The 25,919-nt window shown below is 48.1% G+C and overlaps 2 protein-coding genes across 2 annotated transcripts in view; one reads left to right on the top strand and one right to left on the bottom strand.

Moving 5' to 3' along the window:
- The window catches only part of LOC146860824 (sperm-specific sodium:proton exchanger-like), a 4,630,975-nt gene that overhangs the window by 511,237 nt on the left and 4,093,819 nt on the right, over positions 1 to 25,919 (top strand). The gene's annotated exons all lie outside the window — the stretch shown is intronic.
- Positions 4,250 to 25,919, bottom strand: part of LOC146860825 (uncharacterized) — a 102,735-nt gene continuing 81,065 nt past the window's right edge. The window contains exons 2-4 of the mRNA XM_085646382.1: positions 6,613 to 6,717; positions 5,652 to 5,750; positions 4,250 to 4,702 (exon numbers count right to left, since the gene is read on the bottom strand). Coding sequence (XP_085502508.1) covers positions 4,599 to 4,702; positions 5,652 to 5,750; positions 6,613 to 6,717 — 308 coding nt within the window. The 3' untranslated portion in view covers positions 4,250 to 4,598. The remainder of the gene's footprint in view (positions 4,703 to 5,651; positions 5,751 to 6,612; positions 6,718 to 25,919) is intronic.

Genomic DNA, 25,919 nt, shown 5'->3' on the forward strand with positions numbered 1-25,919 from the left:
GAGTCGGAATCGACATCGTGGGACCACTGGACCCCCCCACCTCCCAAGGCCACCGTTTCATCTTGGTCCTAGTGGACCACGCCACCCGCTATCCTGAGGCTATTCCCCTACGCACCATTACGGCCCCCGTGGTGGGCCGGGCCCTGATGGGGATCTTTTCCAGGGTGGGTTTTCCCCACGAGGTCGTGAGCGATCGCGGCACTAATTTTATCTCGAAGTACATGACGTCCCTGTGGCAACAATGTGGGGTGTCCTATAAGTTCACCACCCCGTCCCATCCCCAAGGGAACGGCCTAGTAGAAAGGTTTAATAGGACTTTGAAAGGGATGATCGCTGGCCTAGAAGAGCCCCTCCGGCGTAAGTGGGACGTCCTGCTCCCCTGCCTCTTGTTCGCTTACCGGGAGGTCCCCCAGAAGTCCTTAGGGTTCAGCCCGTTTGAATTACTCTATGGACACCCCGTCCGAGGTCCCCTCAGTTTGGTTAAGGAAGGGTGGGAGGCGGCACCCCAGACCACCCCCCGAGATGTGTTCCAATACGTCCTGGCCCTCCGGAACCAGACCAGGAAGTTCCGAGAACTGGCCAAGGCCAACCTGGAGGCAAGTCAAGAAGAGATGAAGCGCTGGTACGACCAGAATGCCACTCTGGTCGAGTTCCAGCCGGGCCAGCAGGTGTGGGTCATGGCCCCCGTGAAGCCTGGCGCCCTCCAGGACCGATGGACTGGGCCCTACAAAGTGGTTGAGCGGAAGAGTCAAGTCACATACTTGGTGGACGTCCAGTCGCCTCGGGATCCCCTCCGGGTCCTGCACGTGAACCGCCTCAAGCCTCACTTCGAGCGGACAGAACTGAGCCTCCTGCTGGCCACCGATGACGGGGCCGAAGATGAGTCGGATCCCCTCCCGGACCTCCTGTGTGTCAAGGAGCAGGATGGCTCCGTGGAAGGAGTGAACCTCTCCCCAGCCCTCACTGCCCAGCAACAAGCGGACTGCCGCCAGCTCCTAAGACAATTTTCCGACCTCTTCTCCCTGACCCCCCGGGTCACCAACTGGTGTGTTCATGACGTGGACACCGGGGACAGCCCGCCGGTGAGACACCGAGCCTACCGGGTTCCTGACCGGGTCCGGTCCTGCATTCAAGCGGAAGTCTCGAAGATGTTGACCCTGGGGGTGATCGAGCCCTCTGACAGTCCCTGGGCCAGCCCCGTGGTCCTGGTCCCGAAGGCAGCGGCCCCCGGTGTCGCCCCCGAGCTCCGATTCTGCGTGGACTACCGGGGGCTCAATGACGTTACCCGAGCCGATGCCCACCCCATTCCACGAGCCGACGAACTCATTGACCGACTAGGGGCAGCCCGGTTCCTCAGCACATTCGACCTCACCTGCGGATACTGGCAGATTGCGCTCACCGAAGGGGCCAAGGAGCGGTCCGCCTTCTCCACCCCCGATGGGCACTACCGCTTCCGCGTAATGCCCTTCGGGATGAAAAATGCCCCAGCCACTTTCCAGCGACTGGTGAATAGGGTCCTGGCCGGGCTAGAGCAGTTCAGCGCGGCATATCTGGACGACATCGCTGTCTTCAGTTCAGAATGGAGTGAGCACCTTCAGCACCTCCGGAGGGTGCTAACCGCCCTGCGCCAGGCAGGCCTCACAGTAAAAGCCAGCAAGTGCCAGATCGGGCAAGGATCCGTAGTCTACCTGGGGCACCAGGTCGGGAGCGGCCAGGTCGCCCCTCTACAGCCAAAGATCGACGCCATCCTGGCCTGGGAACCACCCATCACCCAAACGGAGGTCCGAGCCTTTCTGGGACTCACGGGCTACTACCGAAGATTCATTCGGGGGTATGGCAGCCTTGTCGGCCCTCTCACAGAACTCACGTCTAAAAAACAGCCAAAGAAAGTGCAATGGACAGCTGCCTGCCAGGAAGCTTTCGATGCCCTAAAAAAAGCCATGTGTACTGCCCCCGTCCTCCAGGCTCCCGACTACGCCAAGGAGTTCATAGTCCAGACCGATGCCTCCGAGCATGGCATTGGGGCCGTCCTGTCCCAAGTGAATGACCAAGGCCTAGACCAGCCCGTCGCCTTCCTCAGTCGGCGGCTGTTGCCCCGAGAACAGAGATGGAGCACCATAGAGCGCGAAGCCTTTGCCGTGGTCTGGGCACTCAAAAAGCTACGACCCTACCTGTTCGGCACCCATTTCAGAGTCCAAACTGACCATCGGCCCTTGCGATGGCTCATGCAGATGCGAGGAGAAAACCCCAAGCTACTGCGGTGGTCAATCTCCCTCCAGGGGATGGATTTCACCGTAGAACACCGCCCTGGTACGGACCACGCCAATGCGGACGGCCTCTCCCGGTTCTTCCGCCTCAGCGAAGAGAACCCCCCAAGTTGATGGGCAGTTCTCTCCGGCTTTCAGCTGGGGGGGACGCGTGTTGGACCCGGCCTCGTAGAGTGGCCCTCCGTGCCCCCGCACCACCGAAACCTGGTACTTGCAGCCCAAGCACACGGCCCAGCCGACCCTCCCCACCAGGACACACGCACCGACCCGGACATCCCCGTCCATGGCCTCTCTCCTTTCGGCCACCCCGGGCCCGCGTGCCCACTTCATGCACCAAGATGGCCGCCCGGCCCCAGCGCGACCCGGGCCTAGAGGCGCCACTCCGGCTGGAGGACATCCCGCTTCCAGGGGATGAGAGAGGGAGGAGCAGTATCTATCGCACCTCTGAACCCCCCGGGACGATGGGTTTCGATCGGCCCTCCGGCCTCCCTGAGGGCTGGCTCCGTGCCTGCTGGGTGTCTGGGACTCCTCCCGACCCGGCCCTGAAAGGATCAAAAGACAATAGCAGGAAATCCCGACAAGCGACCCCCAGGTGACAAGACCCCTGCCTGCACAGACTCCGGACATCAAAGAGGGGTCGACCTATAACAAGGGGTGCTCTGGGTCTGTCCGGAGATTCGACGCTGGAACAACGAGAGCCTGCCGACGTGGTCGCGGCTCCTGGAACTTGGACCCTCCTGAGCCCTGCTGAGTGACTCGCGCCTCCCTGAAGATCGTAAGACCTCCGAACTTGTACCTGAGCCCTGCTGAGTGACTCGCGGCTCCCTGAAGATCGTAAGACCTCCGAACTTGTACCTGAGCCCTGCTGAGTGACTCGCGGCTCCCTGAAGATCGTAAGACCTCCGAACCTGTACCTGAGCCCGCTGAGTGACTCGCGGCTCCAACAGACTCTCACGGTCCCGCCGGACCCCGACTACAACATCGTATCCCCCAGCTCGAGGATTGTGAGCTGTGCGCCGGATACGTCCCTGCTTTGAACCTTTACCAGAGACTGTCCCACTACCCCTACCCCTTCCGAGACTCTTGAGCCCACGCTCACCTTGTACATATTTGCAGTGATAACCTACTTGATAAAGATTGTTTTCTCAGAATACCCGGTGTGGTCACTCTGTGTCGTGTGGTGCCAGAAGTACGATCCTAGATACGAGATTCCTCCCCCTGGGGAGTCTCCTGCCAGTGCCCGGCTACGATTCTTTGAGGGTGGGTCTCAGGGTAGTCAGGACCCCTTCCAGGCTCCTCTGAGGTCGCCGTCTAACACTTATCATACTCTCTTCTTGTGTCTGAGCCTTTTTTAGTAGTCTAGTCGCTGGTGAATGTCATCAAGCTTGCATAGAGTAACGGCATTAACCACGTTTTTTTTCAATTTGTAAACTTCCTTGCAATGATAGCCCCACTCTCCGAGTCCTTATCCTACAGTTCTAGTTCACCTAGGAGGGAGTGAGACCTCGCTTCAGTTCTGATGAGCTAACCTTCAAAATCAAAAGAAATGCTAGCAATGCATGCTGCCACTACTACCAACACCATGGCACCTTGGGTAACCATGCAGCCCTTGCTTCATATAATGAGGTAAGAAAAGTGAACTGTGGCTGATTGATTCATTGTTCAATGGCAATCCTTCTATACAATGGAAGTTCACTCCCCACCCCTTCCTTAGGGGTTAATAATAATATATAGTAGCAGAGTAGACTGCAGAGACTAGGAGGAGAGAGTAGTAGGACAAGGAAGGGTACCACATAACTATTGTGGTTTCACCATCAGCAGAGTTTTAAAACTGGCTGCAGTGCGAGGTAAAACAATAACCCCACAAAAAATTCCCAAATCATTCATAATCATAAAATGTAAAAGTATGAAAAGTGTATTCCCTCAACAAATCCAAACCAAACCTACAACTGGCCCACCTCTCTCCCTAACCCCAACAAATATTCAAGTAGTGTCCAAGAGTAAATTGTCCAAAAATAAAGAAAAAACCCAAAATCCCCCAACTCCGATCCACCCGCCCAAAATCAGATTAAAATAGGGACTGAAGCGGGCACTAACGGTGGGTTAGCAGCTTCTTCAGGTGTCTGTCCATCCGTTCCTGTCTGGTTTCAATATTCGCCAGCCTTAGCATGATGTGGCGCTCAAATCTGTGGAAATAAGGGGGAGCAACAGTGATGGTGGAATGGTGCCGGCCACCCATGTGACCGCAGAAACGGTGTGGTGGGGTTGTTGTTGTGGCCTGGCTGAGGCCCTGGGCATCTGCAGCAGCTTTTGCCTCCTCATTCTCAAAGGTCACCATCCGTCAGTACTCGGCCTGATAACCTCCAGTTTCCGCTGCCAGGTCAGGGCTGCAATTTCCTGCCTGCTAGGTGTTTTTGGATCAGCAGCAGGAGTAACTACATTTCAAGGAAGAAAAAAGCCAAATTGTAAACAATGCTCTTAGCAAAACACATAGAAGATTATGTCATGGGTATGGAGGGAGGGAGGTGATTGATGATGGGTGGGTAGAAAGGATACATAATTTTGCACTTGAAAACTACTGTGAGTCCAGAGAGGATTCTGAAATCACACCTCCTCAACCCTTTGAATAAAATTTAAAAAAAACATTCCAGGCAAGCTAAGGTGAGAAGAATACCACTTCAGAGGAGCACCCTAGTCCCTTATTCTCCTTCCCAAGGATTTTTCAATTCATCATTGCATTGTTCTTCTAGTATTTTATTTTTTATTATTCACCCTTGGCTTTGCTACTCACCACCATTTAAGTTTTATATTCTCTCAGTTCACCATTGAAACTACCTGTCCATCCATATAGCCATCCATCCAAACATGGCTCTCTGTTTCACTCTAGTCTCATCTCAACAAACCTTTCAGCAACATACATTTGTCATTTCTCACCCATGTGTCCTTAAGTTAATTTTAATCAAAAGAAACCACCACAGGATTCCAACCACCCACACAGGCTGCCTGCCTTTCACACATATACTTTCACCCACCTAAGCAGGCTTCCTGCCCCTATACCTTTCATCCGTCGTTCACCCACCCATGTATCCTAGCTATCAGCCACCTATAGTATTTATGCTTCCAGAACTTTCACCCATACATCCTTCTCTTTCAGTCATATATATTAAATTTCCCCATCCTTTCCCCTTCCATCCTTCTCTTTTCCATCAACCCATAGTTAAAGGTCCTGTTCATAAAACATTCTCTGCTGAGTTTAAGATAGGAGCGGCCATTAGTTATTTAGCTCAAATCCTGCTGTGTTCACCTGTTGTTCACAAGTCAGCAACACTATACCTTTAAAGTGACTTTATAATTAATTATCAATAAGCAAGCAATATAACTTACCACCGTCTGCTACTGCCGCTGGCTCAACCCCTTCCGCTGCCGCATCTTCAGACTGGCTGGCTCCGTCACTGCTGGCTCTGGCACTGGTGGTCGGTGCGGCTAGAAAAAAAAGATCACACATTTATTTGAAGCCAGATATGCCTCTTCCTATTAATTGTTTTATAGCAAAATAAAAATACACCACACATTATTCACTACAATTTGGGTACATTAGACAGTATCTTCTATCAAAAATATCAGGTTGGGCATTTTGTTGTAGGCAATTTTTTAAAAAGCCACAAGTCAAGAGACAAGCTGTTAAGGAGTGGTTGGAACTATTGACTGATGAATCTGATGTTTTGAGAAAAAATAGTAGATGGAATTGGTTGGCAAATGCAATGGGGCCGTCCTCCTCGTACTTCCTCTCAGACATAGTGAACAGTCATCAGTTTATCAACTGCTGCTAATATACTAAGCCTAGCTAATAAGAAGACACAACTTTGGGGTGTCCAACGTGACTATGGCCACTCTCTTGTTTTAGTGATTAAGCCTCCTCATCTCAACATACATGCGTAGAATACCTTACTTGGGCAATGGGCAGAGTAGTAGTAGTTGTAGTAGTAGTAGAAGTAGTAGTAGTAGTAGTAGTAGTAGTATGTGACCAATGGGTTCTCTGAGTATTAGAGTACCACCACTCTGCCGTTCACAAACGAGGAGAGGGAAAGCTGACTTAAAAAGCAGAAGAAAGGAAGCTACAGACAGTCAAGTAACTATAGACTGGTGAAGGTTGGACGTAAAGTACAGAAACTTGAAACATAGAAAATAAGTAAATAGGATAATGCAAGGATAACAAGAATTTAGAAATGGATATATCGAAAAGGATTAGGAAAAAAATATGAAACAGGTAGATGCCACATTATTAAAAAAGGAGTGTAAAAGTTAGGGGAATAAATATATTAATGTTAACACCAGGAGGACTTACTGGGACCAGCAGAGCCATCGGCCAAGGAACTCTGGTAGGCACCTCCAGCTCCTGGACCTTCACCCGCCTCAGCCCTCTTCTTGCTCCTGGATGCTGATGTAAGACCTAAAGACAAAAAAAGATTAGTGATAAATAAATATCTAACCAAAATATTTTTGGACCGGCAAAGGCAATCGCAATAACATTGAACTTTTCTAAATCAGATCAACTAGTAGTAGTATATCGTGGACAGTCCTATCCTATTCCAAATTTCTAAAAGCTACATACCTAGCACTATTCCAAATTTAGTAAACTACATTTTGGAGTTACTAAGAATAAATTGCAACAAATGATGTTTGCTTCTTCTCAAATCTCATTCGCAGTCTCTCAACCCCTTTTGACAGGCCAATTTACTAATCACTAAGGGCCTTATTAATGATTACAACAATGTCGGGTGTTGCGGTTCTGGAACCGCCCGACCTTAGGTTGGTAGTCATGACGATGGCACTGGTCTATCATGAATCGATGCAATCGCCCACAGGCCATAGGGAGGTCCCAAACCTCCATTTGTCAATGGAAGCTTGTGTAGCAGGCAGAAAAGGCCCGCAGCCTAAGCTTACATTGAATGTGGCATGCACCATGTGGTTACAAAATTACAAATAACTAATTGCAGAACTTCTTACATAATCATCACTAATCACATCAGCCCAAGCGAGCACCAACAAGTACGATTCGATAACCAGGTTAAGTAGCACCAAGTAAGCTAAGCACCTGTCTAGAATAACAGATTATTACATTATATTTGAAAATTTAACTTACCTGCATATGAGCAGCATGCTTGCTATTATTTTGGGGAAAAATATTAGTTATAGCATAGAACACACATGTAATAATAAAAATGTATAATTTTAATAATTACTTAACTACTCACCTAGCCTCGTGACCCTAACTCCTAGCAGGTCCAGCAGGGCCTGCTCTCAGTCCAGGAAGTTGGACCAGTGGTGCTTAAATTGCAGCTGGGTGCACCGAACCCCAGAGCAGCAGTAAACTGCCCGGCGCATGCTCGCTCAGCACTGCTGGCACTCCCGCATCCTGTGCGTGGACCCACCTGCTGCCAGGGTGGAGAGGAAGTGGCGCTAGATATAAAAAAACAGCGCTGCCACCTTCACCTTGGAATACAGGGCACCGGGCTGCACCCTTGCCTGGCGCTGCCTTTCCCAAGAAAGGCAGCTGCTACTTGCGCACCTTGGTGAACCCCTCCTGTTTGCTCTAAAAAAATGTTTGGCTTGCTTTCATTTTTCATCCCCCGTGACCCCACAACAGGCCCCCCCACTCCCAGGAACACCCCCCACACCTGCCGTGATGCTTCATTTGCCAGCAGAAGCACCCCTCCACCCCCAACATAGAGGCTAAAAGACCTGTAGGTCTTGTGTGATGGAGAGCCTTGCAGCATCGCCGATCGTCCCCCATCCTCCCAATTCACCCACCCAGCCCAATATATAATTAAAAAAAGATAAAGCACAGCACAATATAGAACTTGCAGCCCGAAACTATAAGTATACAGCCAACTTTAACTTACACTAGCAAAGTCCATATAATCCTATTTAGTACTGACCCCTTTAATAGGCATATTTGTATATATACACTATATGGTTCTTTTTCATTTAACCTACACTGCATAATTAGATTGGTAAAACAAGGTGCTTAACACTCCTTCATGATAAGCCTAAAGGCTGCTCTCCACAGCTACCACCTTTGAGAGCTTTCAAATGTTATCAAAGACCACTAAAATCATCATAAGGGTTGCCTGGATTAGTGCAAGCTGCATCACTTAAATAAGTATACACTATATATTGAGCCACCCTTTTACAATGATCATTTATGAATCCATCAGCCAGAGTACATACGGGACTCTGTGTTTCGGCGGCTATGGAGCTGCAACGTGGTACCAGCAGGGATGCCCCCTCTCTCCTTTATTGTTTGTCATAGCTATGGAGCCGTTGGTATGTCACTTAAACAGGCTCCCAAGGGGTGGGATATAAAGATAGGAGTGACTGAACATGTGGTGTCCCTCTATGCAGATGATGCTTTGATATACATGAGGTGGCCGGCGGATTCAATCCCGATATTACTAAACGAGTTGACACAGTTCAGGGAGGCCTCCAGTCTCTGGATTAATGGAACCTAGTGCCTTCTGTTTCCTCTGGGTAGACTTGGTGGGGTCTCACTGATTGAGCGCCCACAGGTTGACCTACCCTAGATGGGGGACAGATTCCAATACCTGTGGATATTTAATACACACAAGGAAAACGGTTTCTATGACCTAAATATGGGGCGCGTAATTGAGGGACTACGTCAATCTATCCAATTCTGGAACACGCTGCAACTGTCTCTGGTGGGAAAAATTGCTCTCATTAAGATGGTGGGGTTACCGAGATGCCTGTATGAAATGTAGGTGGCTTTCTTTGAACTGCCCTGGAGGGTATTTAAAGAGTTGGAGACACCAGTAGTGAATCTTCTGTGAAATGAAGGACGGTGTAGAGTTGGCCATGACACAATGCACAGAGAGTGGGAGAAAGGGAAATTACAGATACCAGATTTAGAATTGAATATTTGTCAATGCAGCTCCAACATGCGATACACAGGCTAGATATGGACCCAAGCTGGGAGAGGTCTTGTTGGCGGGTACATGCGAAGGACAACAGTTAGGGCACTCTTGATGAACAGCAGGAGCCTCCCAAAGTTATATCCCCATTTGGTTTGACTGATGGCCAGACTGTGGGAACAAGCAGTCCAGACCATAATAAGAAATGCACCATATGCTCCAGAGTTGGATATTTGGATTATACGTCCATTCTGCTCAAATTGCGCAGTCGATGTCAGTTGTCCGATGGTGGGAGGGTGGCTGTCTGACCTTTACCTGGATGGCAGATTTATAATATTACAGGACGCAATAGAAACATTCTTTCTGGGCTCGGGACAGTTCCTACAATACGCAAAGATCATAGCCACAGCACAACAACTGTGGCCAACATTTCTTGTGGCCCCTGAAGCCCCTCACACACTACTCACTATAATTACTATAGTGGGCCGACCTTAATTTTTATCTCATGTGTACCGGACGCTACGTACGGAAAGACAGGTCAAGCCACTGAAAGTAGAGGAGAGGTAGCAATCCATATGCAGTGAGCTATAGATTGGTCCCATATTCATGCAGAAGTCTGAAAAGTGTCGGTTTGTGCAGGGTTCAAGCAGATCCAATACAACATTGTACACATCACATAACATCCCCTAGACGCCTACCACAATTTACCCCTGAGGCCGATCAGAAGCTCAGCAGAAGATTTACCGTGCTGGGATTAACAGTAGCAAAAAGGCACAGAACAATTCATTAAATAGTACTAAAGCACCCACAAGGGAGAAGTGGGAGAGAGATTTGAGGGAATGGGCAGCTGCTGAGGAGGAACGTTTGAGAGAAACGAGGTAAGATGATAAATTACCAGAAGTGCTACTCACTTGGGCAATGATGATGCAGGGTTTTTTAAACCCGGGGTTGGGCTCACAACTCGAGTCGGGTGGATGGGAGGGCAGGGAAACAGAGATGGACCAGAGGAAGTGGGTCAGCCAGTGGTACCCCAGTCTGATGTTGAAGGAATGTTCTAAATACTGGCTTTCTTGCTACCATATCTAATGTAATGGAGCTGTGTGTGAAATATAGTCTCATCGATAGCTGGAAGCTGATTGGGGTGGGTGGCAGGGGGCATTGAGTGTTATGTTATTGTTGTCATGGCTTTTAAAATGGATTTCTGAGATGACTGCTTCAGTAATATCAAAACTGCTGAAGTATCCTAAATGTGAATGCTGTTCTTGCACAAAAACCTAATAACGACATATCCACAAAAGAAATCTGTGATCTGCATGTTACACGATGGGCTTTTCAGCAGGCACATTAACCCTCTATGCAACTTTATGAGTCAAAACTAAAACACAGAACTCTCTCAGAACTGTGTTAACCATTAAAGTTATCATACTGCTATTATAATCCCCTCAAAATTGATGGACACACAATGATCTCTTCATAAGGTGTCTTAACATAGAATCATATTTCAAATTGCAGCCTCTTTGTGACCAATTAACACCTTAACTGCTGTGGCTCGTCTCCATCAGTGCTGAACCTTTACTTGACTATTTGGGGTAGTTTGCGCTTAGGCATTCTTAAAATAAATTCCACATGAAGTATCCATGACAAATTTGTTCCCTGTTTTCCCAACATCCTGGAGATTCTACAGCTATGCAGGGTTTGTGGATTTCCTTTGATACGCACTGTACTCACACATACATAGCGTGGGTACGGTCCGTAGCACTATATCAGTGGTGCCATGGGGGTACGCGTGGTACGGACCGTACACACACCCCCAGAGCGTGTGTTTGGTCCGTACCACCATTGTAGTGGTGCCGTAGGGTTACGCGTGGTACGGCCCGTACACACGCCCTCTGAGCGTGTGTACGGTCTGTACCAACATTGTAGTGGTGCCGTAGGGGTACGCGTGGTACGGACCGTACACACGCTCACAGGGCGTGTGTACGGGCCGTACCACGCGTACCCCTACGGCACCACTACCATAGTGATACGGACCGCACCCACGCATAGCGTGGGTACGGGCCGTATCCCCATTGTATTTGTGCCGTAGGGGTTCGGGTGGTACGGAACGTGCACACCCCATGAATGCGGGGGTACGGTCCGTACCACACGTACCCCGGCAGTACATTTGGGATACAAGGCGTACACACGCCATGAAGGTTGGCCTACGGCGCGGTGCAGCATATTACCACTATATTGGTGTGTGTGTAGGCCCAGGACAGCAGTGTACTGCACCAAGGGGGTGGGTGGGTGGATGGGTGGCTGCATAGGAATCCCAGCAGTGGACAGACATGTGAGGGGTGGCTGCATAGGACTCCCAGCAGTGGACAGACATGTGAGGGGTGAGTGCAGAGGACTCCCAGCAGTGGACAGACATGTGAGGGGTGGGTGCAGAGGACACCCAGCAGTGGACAGACATGTGAGGGGTGGGTGCAGAGGACTCCCAGCAGTGGACAGACATGTGAGGGGTGAGTGCAGAGGACTCCCAGCAGTGGCCTGCAATATGAGGGGTGGGTGCATATCACTCCCAGCAGTGGACAGACATGTGAGGGGTGGGTGCACAGGACTCCCAGCAGTGGACAGAGACATGGGGGTGGGTGCAGAGGACTCCCAGCAGTGGACAGAGACATGGGGGTGGGTGCAGAGGACTCCCAGCAGTGGATAGACATGTGAGGGGTGGGTGCAGAGTACTCCCAGCAGTGGACAGACATGTGAGGGGTGGGTGCAGAGGACTCCCAGCAGTGGACAGACATGTGAGGGGTGGCTGCAGAGGACTCCCAGCAATGGACAGGCATGTGAGGGGTGGGTGCAGAGGACTCCCAGCAGTGGACAGACATGTGAGGGGTGGGTGCAGAGGACTCCCAGCAGTGGCCTGCAATATGAGGGGTGGGTGCAGAGGACTCCCAGCAGTGGCCTGCAATATGAGGGGTGGGTGCATATCACTCCCAGCAGTGGACAGACATGTGAGGGGTGGGTGCAGAGGACTCCCAGCAGTGGACAGACATGTGAGGGGTGGGCGCAGAGGACTCCCAGCAGTGGACAGACATTTGAGGGGTGGGTGCAGAGGACTCCCAGTAGTGGCCTGCAATATGAGGGGTGGGTGCATATCACTCCCAGCAGTGGACAGACATGTGAGGGTGTTGCAGGGATTCTGCTTATGCACAGAACTATGCGCAGGAACCCAGGCCCTCAGTGAATTGTGGTGTACCAAAAACTAACCTCAGAACCCAGAACCCCTTATCCGACCAGCATCAGTGTCCCATTCGTTATCCGAGGTTTAGCTCGGCGGTCCCAATGTATAGACAACCTAGAACAAGCGACTTAGTGTATATCTCAGGAATGGTGGGAATCAGAAATACCTGTTCGTAATTATTCTCATATCAGTCCACAACAGAATTAACAGAGACACGGTAAAAGTTTAAAGAGTTTATTTTATAAACCTCGTGTCCTAAGATGCAGCAGTTTGGCTAACATTAGCAGACAGACGATTAAAATCAAAACCATCAGCATTGTTACAATACCATAGAAAATGAAAGGAGTAATCATACTAAAATGACAGTGGATCTCATCCACCTTCCTTTCCCTTGCAAACTAATAGTATTATTATTAGACTAGTAAACGGTCTCTAGGCTTGAATGGGGAACCCCATACCGTAAAGATCAGCTCAGTGAGATCACATCACAGGATCAGCTAGGCTCTGCTCCTGGGAAAGCTCTTCTTCCGAATGTGTTGAAAACATGTAACACTGCAATATTAAAAGCACCGACTTTCAGGTATTTGCAGCTGCGTGCGTGTTATGGCTAAAGTAGTGGGCCGATCAAACTGAACCCAACAACATGCACCGTCTAGCGACCCAGACTGTTTCTTTACACTGTGTACAGACCAAGGTCGCTGCTCACTGTTTGGGATGTGAACAACAGACAGTTCTCATGTGAAGCAAAGTCGAGTAAGAATTTCTCAATTTAATAACATGTGACTACAGTGTCGTGTGCAAAAGCAGCAAAAGCGGCAAGATGGCTTTCTAACATCTAACGCAGTTGTGCTAACTTAGCATTGTACATATATAGATAACGATCTTCACTACACCCCACCTTGATCGGACCACTAACCAGTATGGGCGGATTTGCAAGAACGCAGAGTTCAAGTTTGATAGAACGGAACCAAGGGCATGAACTATAAGTCCATATAAGGTAAGTGAAAAAGTTTGAAGAAAAAATAAAGAAAAAATTAAAAAGGAGCGAAAAAAACCCTGTATAGGATAAAAAATCATCATTGAAGGACGTAGGACGAAATGAAAGTCAATCCATTAATGTATAAGCACAATATGTTGCAACAGCTTCCAAGAGGAAATCATTGGAACGTTCCGCAAAATTATCTGCCATCCAGTTCAGGACGGGGAAGGAACATACATGCTCCTCAACCACCGGAGCATCCAGCACCAGACGAGGACAACTGGCGTGTTCTTCAAGATAACTTCTCGCTAAGAAGTCAATTGCAGCCGTTCCGATGTCCCAATTCCCAAGGACTCCATGTGCTGCTCCACAGGCCATAATCCCGACGCCAGAACAGTCCAACTCATGAGCCACTAAGGGGCTCATCAGCCGATCATATTCCGGGGCAGGAGACACCGAGTTCGACAGACACAAATCCAGAGCCCATTGGAACGGACAATCTAGGCAATGAAAGACAGGCTGCACACAAGTAAAGTAGGGAAACCGGAAGGACAATCCATAGGCTATGCTTAGAGTCGCCAGCGGTAAAGTGCCATAGTACTCCAGCATCCGGTTACGAAGATGGAGCAGCCGGGACATGTTGTTGTGTGACGCAAGTTGTGCATCCATAGCGCAGTGCGCAGATCAACAAAAGTATCCCAGCTATGAGGGCGAGAAGTAAAGGGAGACCTCCGAAGACGCTGGAAAGAATAGAGTGAAAAAATGCCGGGATCACACCAAAAATAGTTTGAAAGGAGGTCACGAGGCCTGAGCCCACAATTTTAAAAAAATGAGCCAGGCCACTTGTTGACGAGGCATTAAAGATAGTCTGAATCAGGGTCCCAAAATGAAGTGGGAGATCAGTATTCAAAAGCGCTTGCACCTCAGTGCGGGTGTTTGCTACGTGAAGGACAAATGTTTCCCGGGAAGAAGTCAAGGCGACTTCTTTTTGAGACAATAGAGCCCTTATTCTGCTCATCTTATTGAACTCTGCTTTCAAGGTTGGAATGGAAGGCCAGATGGATACATCGAGCCGTCCATGCAGGGGCGGGAAAAGGACGTTATTGCAGCAAACCACTCTCTGTGATACAGTCACTATGTAGGGAATTCCCACTAACATCCCACAGCAAGCTTCATTATTCAAAAGCAAATAACTACCGTTAGCAAGCAGCGTAAAAGACAGTGTTATAACTGGCACAGGGATCCCTTTCAGGACGCAAGCTAAATTAGGAGTGTGCACATTACATGCACCATGCAATTGAATGTGCCTACACACAACAGAGTGATCCGGAGTAGAAGTGCACTCTTCACCTTTTAAGTAAACCTCTTTTCCGTCTCTCTCACATCTATACGTGAATGGGAGTGACCAAACTTCGTGCAGGAAGGCAGTACCAAGTTGTTCATATCTGCCTAAAGCATAATGTTTCATGCACAAACTGAATTTAAACAGAGGGAACGGTAATGTGATTAACCCATGTATAAGCCACACAGCGGAATTCAATTCAGCAACAGAGAAAGGCAAAGGTTCTAATTTCTCAATGTGCAGTAATGAATATGTAGCATCTTTCATGGACATGAACTGCTGCTTTGCAGTTAAATTAAAAGGAAGGAACAAAGATGAAGTGTTCATGTAATCCCAAGGGACTTTCCCTGCCTTTAACGTTTGCAACGTCCATGCAAATTGCAAAATAGAACGCAATTGATTTTGACCATGATACAATACAGACAAATCATCCTGCACAATGTCTACTACAGATGATACAATATTATCTAAGGTATAAATTCTGGAAGATAGGGTGTTAATACTATTATCTATTACAGCCAACACCTTTTCCATATTGGCTTGATCAATACCACGTAATCTGGATGCAGCCTCAATTTGTGATAACTTCCAAACTTCGTTATAAACAGCATACACCCATCTTTTGGACCTGCCAACTGCAGGACCCTTAACAAAATCATTCAAATCTATTTTGTCGTTTAATCGTGCTAAATGAAGTTTAACAGATGCTAAAGTGGAATGTTGCAGCCAAGACTGGCATAACTTCCCTACTGTGTAGGTAGTTACAGTGTGAGAAGATTCAAAACGGGGGTCTACACGAACTTGTGTATACCCCTGCGCTAAATCTAGAAACCGATGTTGACAGGAGTCCGAACTCGTCTGCCACACCAACCACCCTTCCGGATTTAATTCAGAAATATTGATGGATGTGTTGGAAACATATGTCTGCAACATAGCAAGGGACAGATCCGTATGATTACCCCAATTAGGATAAGCACCCAGACCCGGAATGGAGGGAGAATTTAATTTTTTAGAAGTAGCCAATCCAAAACAGGTGGTCTGAAAATGGACGAATTTCAAAATACCATGTGATTCGGGATAAGACAGGCACGATGCAAAGCTTCTGTTCCCTGTACTTGCCACGGTTTGGAGCCCCAAACCGATTTAAGATCGATAGTAGCTTTCCATAGATCATACCCTCCAATTGCCAACTCGTCCATAAAGGACTTGGAATACAACAATTTGGTATGTGTAAGTCGAACTTTAGAAACAGACTCTGGCACAACCTTAAAATAAAAGGAGGCCGGATTTGACACACTGAAATCAGAAAAATAAGTGAATTTGTCCACCAACGTGGCGTAGCTGCCCAGCCTAGGGGCGGGACAGTGTTCCCATTGTGTGAAATTTACAAAATTTCTAAACGTATTTGTTTTGTGCAGGAAATGCGTACCATAATGTTGATAACAGAATTGCTCATCATAATTGGCAGTGTCTAAATACAAATCCTCAGCATCAAATGCAGCATAATATTTCAAATAAGAAAACAGTGCTTCTATGGCTTGAACATCCCAGTCATATTAGCGGATGTTCTGTTTAACAACATCACCCATAGAGACACGAAATACATTTGGCACATTAATTACTTCAGTGGGGCCATGAATTTGAAATTTTACAGCATCCCCGGCGATCCCATCACGTACAGGCCAGGCAGTAATGTTCACAAAGGTCTGGTCCCTTTTCATAATATGTGATGAGGAGTGGGGGGGCCAAAGTTCCATCAATAAGTCGAATTGTAGATCTTTCTTTCAGGTAGTGTCCATTGATTAGTCTAAAAAACACTACCACAAAGCCAATGGACATAAACAAAAAAATGCATATGAGCACCAGCCAAATGTAAGTCCAAGGGGGAATTAAAAAATGTCTTTTGAACCAGGCCACAAAAATCGAAACTTTGGACGGGGCAATGGAAGTCATTGAATTAGAGTCAAAAGAGTCTTGTGAGCGGGCAACTGTGGTAGATTGTAAAACAGGCAATGTAACATCCGCAGGATAAGCATACTCAACATCTTCAGGCAGATCACCAGGTGTCGGTGGCAATAAAGGACCAGTAACCATATGCATCTCGATGGCAACATCAGGCACTGTGTTAGATGCGCGGGCCACAACAGAATTTCTCAGCATCGAAGGGCAAGAAACCGCCGGAGTCATACTAAGAAGAATGGGCCACTCGCTGTAGCTTGACATTGTCAATTGAGATGTACCTGTTATCCTTTCGACCAGGAAGTGGAAGTAAAATGACTCTTCTAGTACCCTGTACTCCAAGCACTGGAACTGGTGCACGATAAGAGGGGCTGAACTCCTTCTTGTTCTCCACCTTCTCACAGACCAGATCACCAACTCGAGGTAGCCAGACGACTACCAGAACCTGAAGCGCAGCATCAGATGAGGAGGGTACGTATTCCTTCGCTAGACTGTCTCTGGCTTCTTGAAGATTCTGCAATACAGCAGTGTTCATCTACGTCAAAGGGTGCGGCTGACGCCGCCATGTCTAGACCATCAAGGTCTGGGACAAACATTCGTACACCAAAGAGCATCATGTATGGGGTCCGCCCACCCAGAGACCTTCTAGGGAGATTCTTAAGTGCACGTTGCACGTCATACAAGTGGGCTAGCCAGTTCCGGCCAGTACCTAAAACTCTGGCTGTCAAAGATTGCTTTAAGTCACGGTTCATTCGCTCCACCACACTATTACCCTCAGGCCGGTATGGAGACGAAAATTTGACTTGGACCCCCAAATTTCTCATGGCTTCTTTGTACGCCTTAGAGGCGAACGCAGGGCCCTGATCAGAATGAAAGGTACCCCGTGCAAAACTTCCAACAAAGACACGCAAATCCTTTATGACAGTGCGAGAATCAGCACTCCTTTGTAGCCACACCCACAGAAAAGGTGTGCGCGAATCAACCTCAACCAAGATGTATTTGTACGCAGTATCAGTGGTAAATGGACCGCAATGATCTAAATAAACACAACCCATTGGTTTATTAGATATGTAGAACTGAGTTTGTGGTGGGCGCGCCGCAGTTGAAGGTTTAATCTGCTGGCAAATGTCACAATTAAGAACATAAGCTCTGGCTTGTTTATACAAACCGCACCACCAGTAACGTTGTTGTAGCAGAGATACAGTAGCCGCAACGCCGGCGTGCGCGGACGCCATGCCCTCGTGAGCCGCTAATATCAAAGATGGTCTGCAGTCCGCGTTGGGAAGCAATCTGTCACCAACGTCATTAATCCTCACTAATGGGACATTATCAGGACTTAAGCGATAATGGTAACGAGAAGGGAAACCTCTTGGAAATTTCGTTCCCTGCTCTGTATCAGCAATAGCTGCCAAAATGTCATCATCGATCTTACTTTTGGATCTTGTAACTGCTGCTACTAAGTATGTTGCCACTGCTGTTTTTGCTACCTCGTCAGCCAGGCTGTTGCCGACAGCATGGACACCAACTCGTTGGTGACCAAGAGTGTGAATAACATTCACGAGAGGCAGACGGTCTTTAAGATCTGCCACTCGAACCCAAAGCAGTTTATGCTTAATCGTGCTACCTTTGGAATCATGGTAGTCATTCTGAGACCAAAAATGTAGATTGTCGTTGTAAGATTGAACACAATAAAAGGAGTCACTCACTATAAGGGTAGTGACTCGTGGATCAGCAAACTCTAGCGCTAGCACTAGAGCACGAAGCTCCGCCAACTGCACGGTACTATCACCCAATGACTGCGTATGTACGACATCGGACTGGAATTCACCATTTACGAAAGTACCTACCACAATTTCGCAAGCCGCTGAATAGGCGTGCTTTGATCCAGTTGCCGGTTGCGCAGAACCGTCAGTGTAAATGACACAAAGGTAATCCTCGAAAGGACGCAAGGAAAAAGGAGCCGGATGAACGAATTCATACTGCAAAAACTCCTGAGTCTGAAGTGCCACGTCAAAGATATATGTGATGTCCGGCGAAGTCAAGGAAGTGGCCCATTGTATCCACCTTGGATGCAAAGCCTTAGAATTTGGTACACTTGCTTTTGTCACCGCCTCAAGGGCAGGATTTGGTGTCACCACCAACATGCGTTTACCTTGCGATAGCGCTCGTTCTTTCAGAATCACCATCTGCACTGCCGTCAGAACTTTCTCGACAGCGGAAAATCGCAGTTCAGCCGAAGTGTACAAGTGAGATTTGTAAGCAATGGGGACGGTGTCGCCCTCATTGAACGTTAAGTATGTGAAACCCACTGCGCCTGGCACAATTCTTATGACCAGGTTAGTGTGGTTATCATGCATCAGTAAGTATTTAGAAGCAAGAAGATCAGCTTGCAATGACTGCAATATAGCTGAATGCTCTGGCAGCCAACAAGATTTGGAAAAAGTAGGTTGTACCAAGGCATAAAGCGGCTTGATACGCTGGGCATATTCCGGAATGTAAGTTCGACCGAAATTCAGAAAACCCAGCAGAGATTGTAATTTCTTCAGTGTCGTAGGAGCACGTAGGCATGCGCACTTCTCTAGAAAGTGCGGAGCCAATCCTCGACCTTCATTGTTGAGTTCGTACCCCAAGAACAACACTGTATATTCGGCAATGTGAGACTTCGCAAGGTTGAATTTGTAACCGTCAGCAAACAAAACAATAATGCGATCAACGCGACGCAGATGCGCTTCCAACTCGTCATCTGTGAGATAAATGTCATCCACATACGAGTACGCATCAGGGTCTATTCCCTCTAAGAGAGAGACAACGCGAGCGGCAAAGACCCCAGGGCTGTTCTTATAGCCCATTGATAATCTTTTGAATTGTTTTTGTTTGCCACCCGAGGTGAACACCATCCACTCACCTCTAAGAGAGGACAGGTTATGGCTGTAAAAGCCATTGGAAATGTCAAGTGTGGTTTTAAACCTTTTTCTCACGAGACTATCGACGAGAGCAGAACTGTGGGTGTTTTGTACAGCGCATGTCCAGGAATGTGAGTTTAGGTGCCGGTAATCCAAAACTAGGCGGTACGACCCGTCAGGCTTCGTCACAGTGAACAAAGGATTATTCATAGGTGACACACACGTTTCGATTACTCCTTGATATTCCAATTGTTCAAGGATTGACGCGACGTGAGGTCTAGCTTCGCGACGCATGGGGTATTGGGGTTGTGGTTGGGGCGTAGTCCGCAACGGAATCTCATGGCCGGGAGACAATTTATCCCAGCCAACCTGATTCCGATATAACGCAGGTGCTAGCACCTGAGCCCATTCCTCTGCGTACTTTTTAGCTTGGACCTTCGGCACTGTGTGCGCAAAGGACGGGAGGATTACCTCATCCCCTCTAGGAGCATCTAAAACGAAAGCCGTGGGCCAATCTGCCTCCGCCAACAGAATATGATAGGAAGTGGTCAGATTATCCCAAAAAAACCCTTGAATTGTACGTTGTATGTCACCTTCAATTTGAATTACTATATTATACAGTCTATCAGGGAGAGACACCCGAGTATCAGCAGTTTCAATATTCATGAATATATCAGTTGCTGTCGCCACCAGATATGGACGCAGTGCTTGTCGCACTACTGTAACTTCCGCAGCGCTGTCTAGCAGCGTTAGTTCCCATGTCAGGTTCTGAAGCTGCGTCCGTACCATCTGAGGCATATCTCACCGTCAGCGCAGCAACTTTCTTCTTTTGAAACGGGGGTCGTTGACGTACAGACTCGTCCTGCTTGCCTTTGCCGTCAGACTGGCGCTGTTGCTCACGACCTTGGGCACCCCTTCCTTTCCCACGGTCTCCGCCACCGGATTGTGAAGCCGATGTTTCCTGTGAAGAACGAGGAGAGCGTTGTTCAGAAACCTGAAATCTATCAGGTGACTTAATACGAAATCGATCGCGCAGATCATATGTGTGTTCGGTTGACGACTGTACCGGTGAGGCAGGACGTGACCCCTGTTTCTGTTGCTGCTTCCCCTGTTTCTTAGCTCTCCAACTTTGCTTAGGAAAGTTGGGGCGTTCGTCTTTTGTAGACGAGCTCACCTTAGTTTGCTGTACTATATCAGGAATCATCACAGTCGGTTTTACAGCCAAGGCACTACGACCCACGGTCCTATATGCCTTCGCAATTACTTTAGCGAACTCTCTGGGCTTGTCGACGTCATCCACGCGGTCCATCATATTTGCAACTTGGAACTGCATGGCATCTCTTTTGAGGTTGCCCATTACCATGGAGCATACCACATCGAAGCTGTCGACAAGCCGCATTCCCAATTCAATAGCAGCCTCCACACCATGATTCTCCTGAACCTTTTTGATGACGGATGGTAGCACAGACATAGACGGAGTGCCATAGCACTTCGAATAGGTCGCGGCAAAGACCTTACCCCAGTTGTCACAATCGGCCATATCCGGGACCAGGTCTTTAGGCAAAGTAATGGTGAGGATCCTGTGCTTCTCCACAGGAGTGGTATTTGGAAAAACCGCTTCCAGTTGGTCAAATTTCTCAGCAAGCCAATAAGGAAATTCATCCTTACTTTGGGGGCGCTTGCCGACCACCGAATTAACTATAACAGGACTAATAACCACCGCATGGTGGTCCGTAGGTTGTCCCGCAACAGCAGGTGCCCCCACCTGCACGTTGCGTGACACGTACTGCACTAAAGCCCTATGTACCGTAATCAGGGCTGTGTGTAGTACCCGCAACTCAGCCACCGCCACCGTGAGATAGCGGGGATGAGGCATAAAGCCGGCCAGCACCGGCCATGTGGCCCCTGCAATAGACAACGGGTCCATTCTTGCCGGTGCAACCGCATGGGGAAGGGCGCCATTAAACCAAATAGTATGCTGCCAGGCAGAGGTTGGAATTTCTTGTGTCCTATATGGGGTATAGACCGCAGGCAGCTGTGTGGCAGTATAGGTATGAAACGTATCATCGTCATCTACCGCCGGAAAAGTCACCCAAGAGTAAAACAACTCATACGGGTATGACGCATCAGCGCTTACCACAAAAATTACAGCCATCCCATCATCTGGCACCCCATACGTCGTCAAATGATGGCGCAGAGGTGCACGACTATGCGCAGCTATGTCAACCGCCATTAGGACACACTAAAGAGTATCAACGATATCAACAGTAGCACTGGGGTTCAGAAAAAATAACCTTTTTAATGATCAAGCTTGAAGGAACCTATTAGTCGAAACACAGGTAGGTTAAACCGTCACTCCCGTTATCCGGAAACTAGAGTGAGGGTGTTGTGGACTAATACAAGCACTACTAAGGCGTTTCAAATCAATAGACCAAACGTTAGGTGCGCCATGTTGCAGGGATTCTGCTTATGCACAGAACTATGCGGAGGAACCCAGGCTCTCAGTGAATTGTGGTGTACCAAAAACTCACGTCAGAACCCAGAACCCCTTATCCGACCAGCATCAGTGTCCCATTCGTTATCCGAGGTTTAGCTCGGCGGTCCCAATGTATAGACAACCTAGAACAAGCGACTTAGTGTATATCTCAGGAATGGTAGGAATCAGAAATACCTGTTCGTAATTATTCTCATATCAGTCTACAACAGAATTAACAGAGACACGGTAAAAGTTTAAAGAGTTTATTTTATAAACCTCGTGTCCTAAGATGCAGCAGTTTGGCTAACATTAGCAGACAGACGATTAAAATCAAAACCATCAGCATTGTTACAATACCATAGAAAATGAAAGGAGTAATCATACTAAAATGACAGTGGATCTCATCGACCTTCCTTCCCCTAGCAAACTAATAGTATTATTATTAGACTAGTAAAAGGTCTCTAGGCTTGAATGGGGAACCCCATACCGTAAAGATCAGCTCAGTGAGATCACATCACAGGATCAGCTAGGCTCTGCTCCTGGGAAAGCTCTTCTTCCGAATGTGTTGAAAACATGTAACACTGCAATATTAAAAGCACCCGACTTTCAGGTATTTGCAGCTGCGTGCGTGTTATGGCTAAAGTAGTGGGATGATCAACCTGAACCCAACAACATACACCGTCTAGCGACCCAGACTGTTTCTTTACACTGTGTACAGACCAAGGTTGTTGCTCACTGTTTGGGATGTGAACAACAGACAGTTCTCATGTGAAGCAAAGTTGAGTAAGCATTTCTCAATTTAATAACATGTGACTACAGTGTCGTGTGCAAAAGCAGCAAAACCGGCAAGATGGCTTTCTAACATCTAACGCGGTTGTGCTAACTTAGCATTGTACATATATAGCTAACGATCTTCACCACAAGGGGTGGGTGCACAGGACTCCCAGCAGTGGACAGAGACATGGGGGTGGGTGCAGAGGACTCCCAGCAGTGGACAGAGACTCCCAGCAGTGGACAGACTTGTGAGGGGTGGGTGCAGAGAACTCCCAGCAGTGGACAGACATGTGAGGGGTGGGTGCAGAGGACTCCCAGCAGTGGCCTGCAATATGAGGGGTGGGTGCATATCACTCCCAGCAGTGGACAGACATGTGAGGGGTGGGTGCACAGGACTCCCAGCAGTGGACAGAGACATGGGGGTGGGTGCAGAGGACTCCCATCAGTGGACAGAGACATGGGGGTGTAGTGAAGATCGTTATCTATATATGTACAATGCTAAGTTAACACAACCGCGTTAGATATTAGAAAGCCATCTTGCCGGTTTTGCTGCTTTTGCACACAACACTGTAGTCACATGTTATTAAATTAAGAAATGCTTGCTCGACTTTGCTTCACATGAGATCTGTCTGTTGTTCACATCCCAAACAGTGAGCAGCGACCTTGGTCTGTACATAGTGTAAAGAAACAGTCTGGGTCGCTAGACAGTGCATGTTGTTGGGTTCAGGTTGATCGGCCCACTATTTAGCCATAACACGCACGCAGCTGCAAATACCTGAAAGTCGTTTTTTTTAAATATTGCAGTGTTACATGTTTTCATTACATTCGGAAGAAGAGCTTTCCCAGGAGCAGAGCCTAGCTGATCCTGTGATGTGATCTGACTGAGCTGATCTTTACGGTATGGGGTTCCCCATTCAAGCCTAGAGACCTTTTACTAGTCTAATAACAGTAATATTAGTTTGCTAGCGAAAGGAAGGTGGCTGAGATCCACTGTCATTTTAGTATGATTACTCCTTTAATTTTCTATGGTATTGTAACTATGCTGATGGTTTTGATTGTAATCATTTGTCTGCTTATGTTAGCTAAAGTACTGCATCTTAGGACACAAGGTTTATAAAATAAACTCTTTATACTTTACCGTGTCTTTGTTTATCCTGTTGTGGACTGGTATGAGAATAATTACGAACAGGTATTTCTGATTCCCACCATTCCTGAGAAATACACTAAGTCGCTTGTTCTGGGTTGTCTATACATTGGGACCGCCGAGATAAACCTCGGATAAAGAATGAGACACTGATGCTGGTCGGATAAGGGGTTCTGGGTTCTGAGGTGAGTTTTTGGTACACCACAATTCACTGAGGTCCTGGTTTCCTGTGCATAGTTCTGTGCATAAGCAGAATCCCTGCAACATGGCGCACCTAACGTTTGGTCTATTGATTTGAAACGCCTTAGTAGTGCTTATATTAGTCCACAACTCCCTCACTCTGGTTTCCGGTTGACGGGAGTGACGGTTTAACCTACCTGTGTTTCGACTAATGGGTTCCTTCAAGCTTGATCATTAAAAAGGTTATTTTTACTGAACCCCAGTGCTACTGTTGATATCGGTGATATTCTTTAGTGTGTCCTAATGGCGGTTGAGATCGCCGCGCATAGTCGTGCAGCTCTACGCCGTCATTTGACGACGTATGGGGTGCCGGATGATGGGATGGCTATTATTTTTGTGGTGAGCGCTGATGCGTCTTACCCATATGAGTTGTTTTACTCTTGGGTGACTTTTCCGGCAGTGGATGGCGATGATACGTTTCATTCCTTTACTCCCACACAGCTACCTGCGGTCTATATCCCGTATAGGACACAAGAAATTCCAATCTCTGCCTGGCAGCATACCATTTGGTTTAATGGCGCCCTTCCCCATTCGGGTTCACCGGCAAGAATGGGCCCGTTGTCTATTGCAGGGGCCACATGGCCGGTGCTGGCCGGTTTTACGCCTCATCCCCGTTATCTCACGGTGGCGGTGGCTGAGTTACGGGTGTTGCACACAGCCCTAATTACCGTTCATAGGGCTTTGGTGCGGTACGTGACACGCAACGTGCAGGTGGGGGCACCTGCTGTTGCGGGACAACCAACGGACCACCACACAGTGGTTATTAGTCCTGTTATGGTTAACTCGGTAGTCGGCAAGCGCCCCCAAATTAAGGATGAATTTCCTTACTGGCTTGCTGAGAAATTTGACCAACTGGAGGCGGTTTTTCCACATACCACTCCTGTGGAGAAACACAGGATCCTCACCATTAGTTTGCTGAAAGACCTGGTCCCGGATATGGCCGATTGCACCAATTGGGGTAAGGTCTTTGCGCGACCTATTCGAAGTGCTATGGCACTCCATCTATGTCTGTACTGCCGTCCGTCATCAAAAAGGTTCAAGAGAATCACGGTGCGGAAGCTGCTAGTGAATTGGGAATGAGGCTTGTCGACAGCTTCGATGTGGTATACTCCATGGTAATGGGCAACCTCAAAGGAGATGCCATGCAGTTCCAAGTTGCAAATATGATGGACCGCGTGGATGAACTCGACAAGCCCAAGGAGTTCGCTAAAATAATTGCGAAAGCATACAGGACCGCGGGCCGTAGTGCTTTGGGTGTATAACCAACTGTAATCATTCCTGATATAGTACAGCAAACTAAGGTGAGCTCGTCTACTAAAGACGAACGCCCCAATTTGCCTAAACAAAGTTGGAGAGCAAAGAAACAGGGGAAGCAGCAACAGAAACAGGGGGCTCATCCTGCCTCACCCGTACAGTCGTCTAGCGAACGCACATATGATCTGCGCGATCAATCTCGTATTAAGTCACCTGATAGATTTCAGGTTTCTGAACAACGCTCTCCTCGTTCTTCACAGGAAACATTGGCTTCACAATCCGGTGGCGGAGACAGTGGGAAAGGAAGGGGTGCCCAAGGTCGTGAGCAACCCCGCCAGACTGACGGCAAAGGCAAGCAGAACGAGTCTGCGCATCAACGACCCCCGTTTCAGAAGAAGAAAGTTGCTGCACTAACAGCGAGGC

This window comes from Triturus cristatus, chromosome 3_1 (genome assembly GCF_964204655.1).
Source record: "Triturus cristatus chromosome 3_1, aTriCri1.1, whole genome shotgun sequence".
Lineage (NCBI taxonomy): Eukaryota > Metazoa > Chordata > Amphibia > Caudata > Salamandridae > Triturus > Triturus cristatus.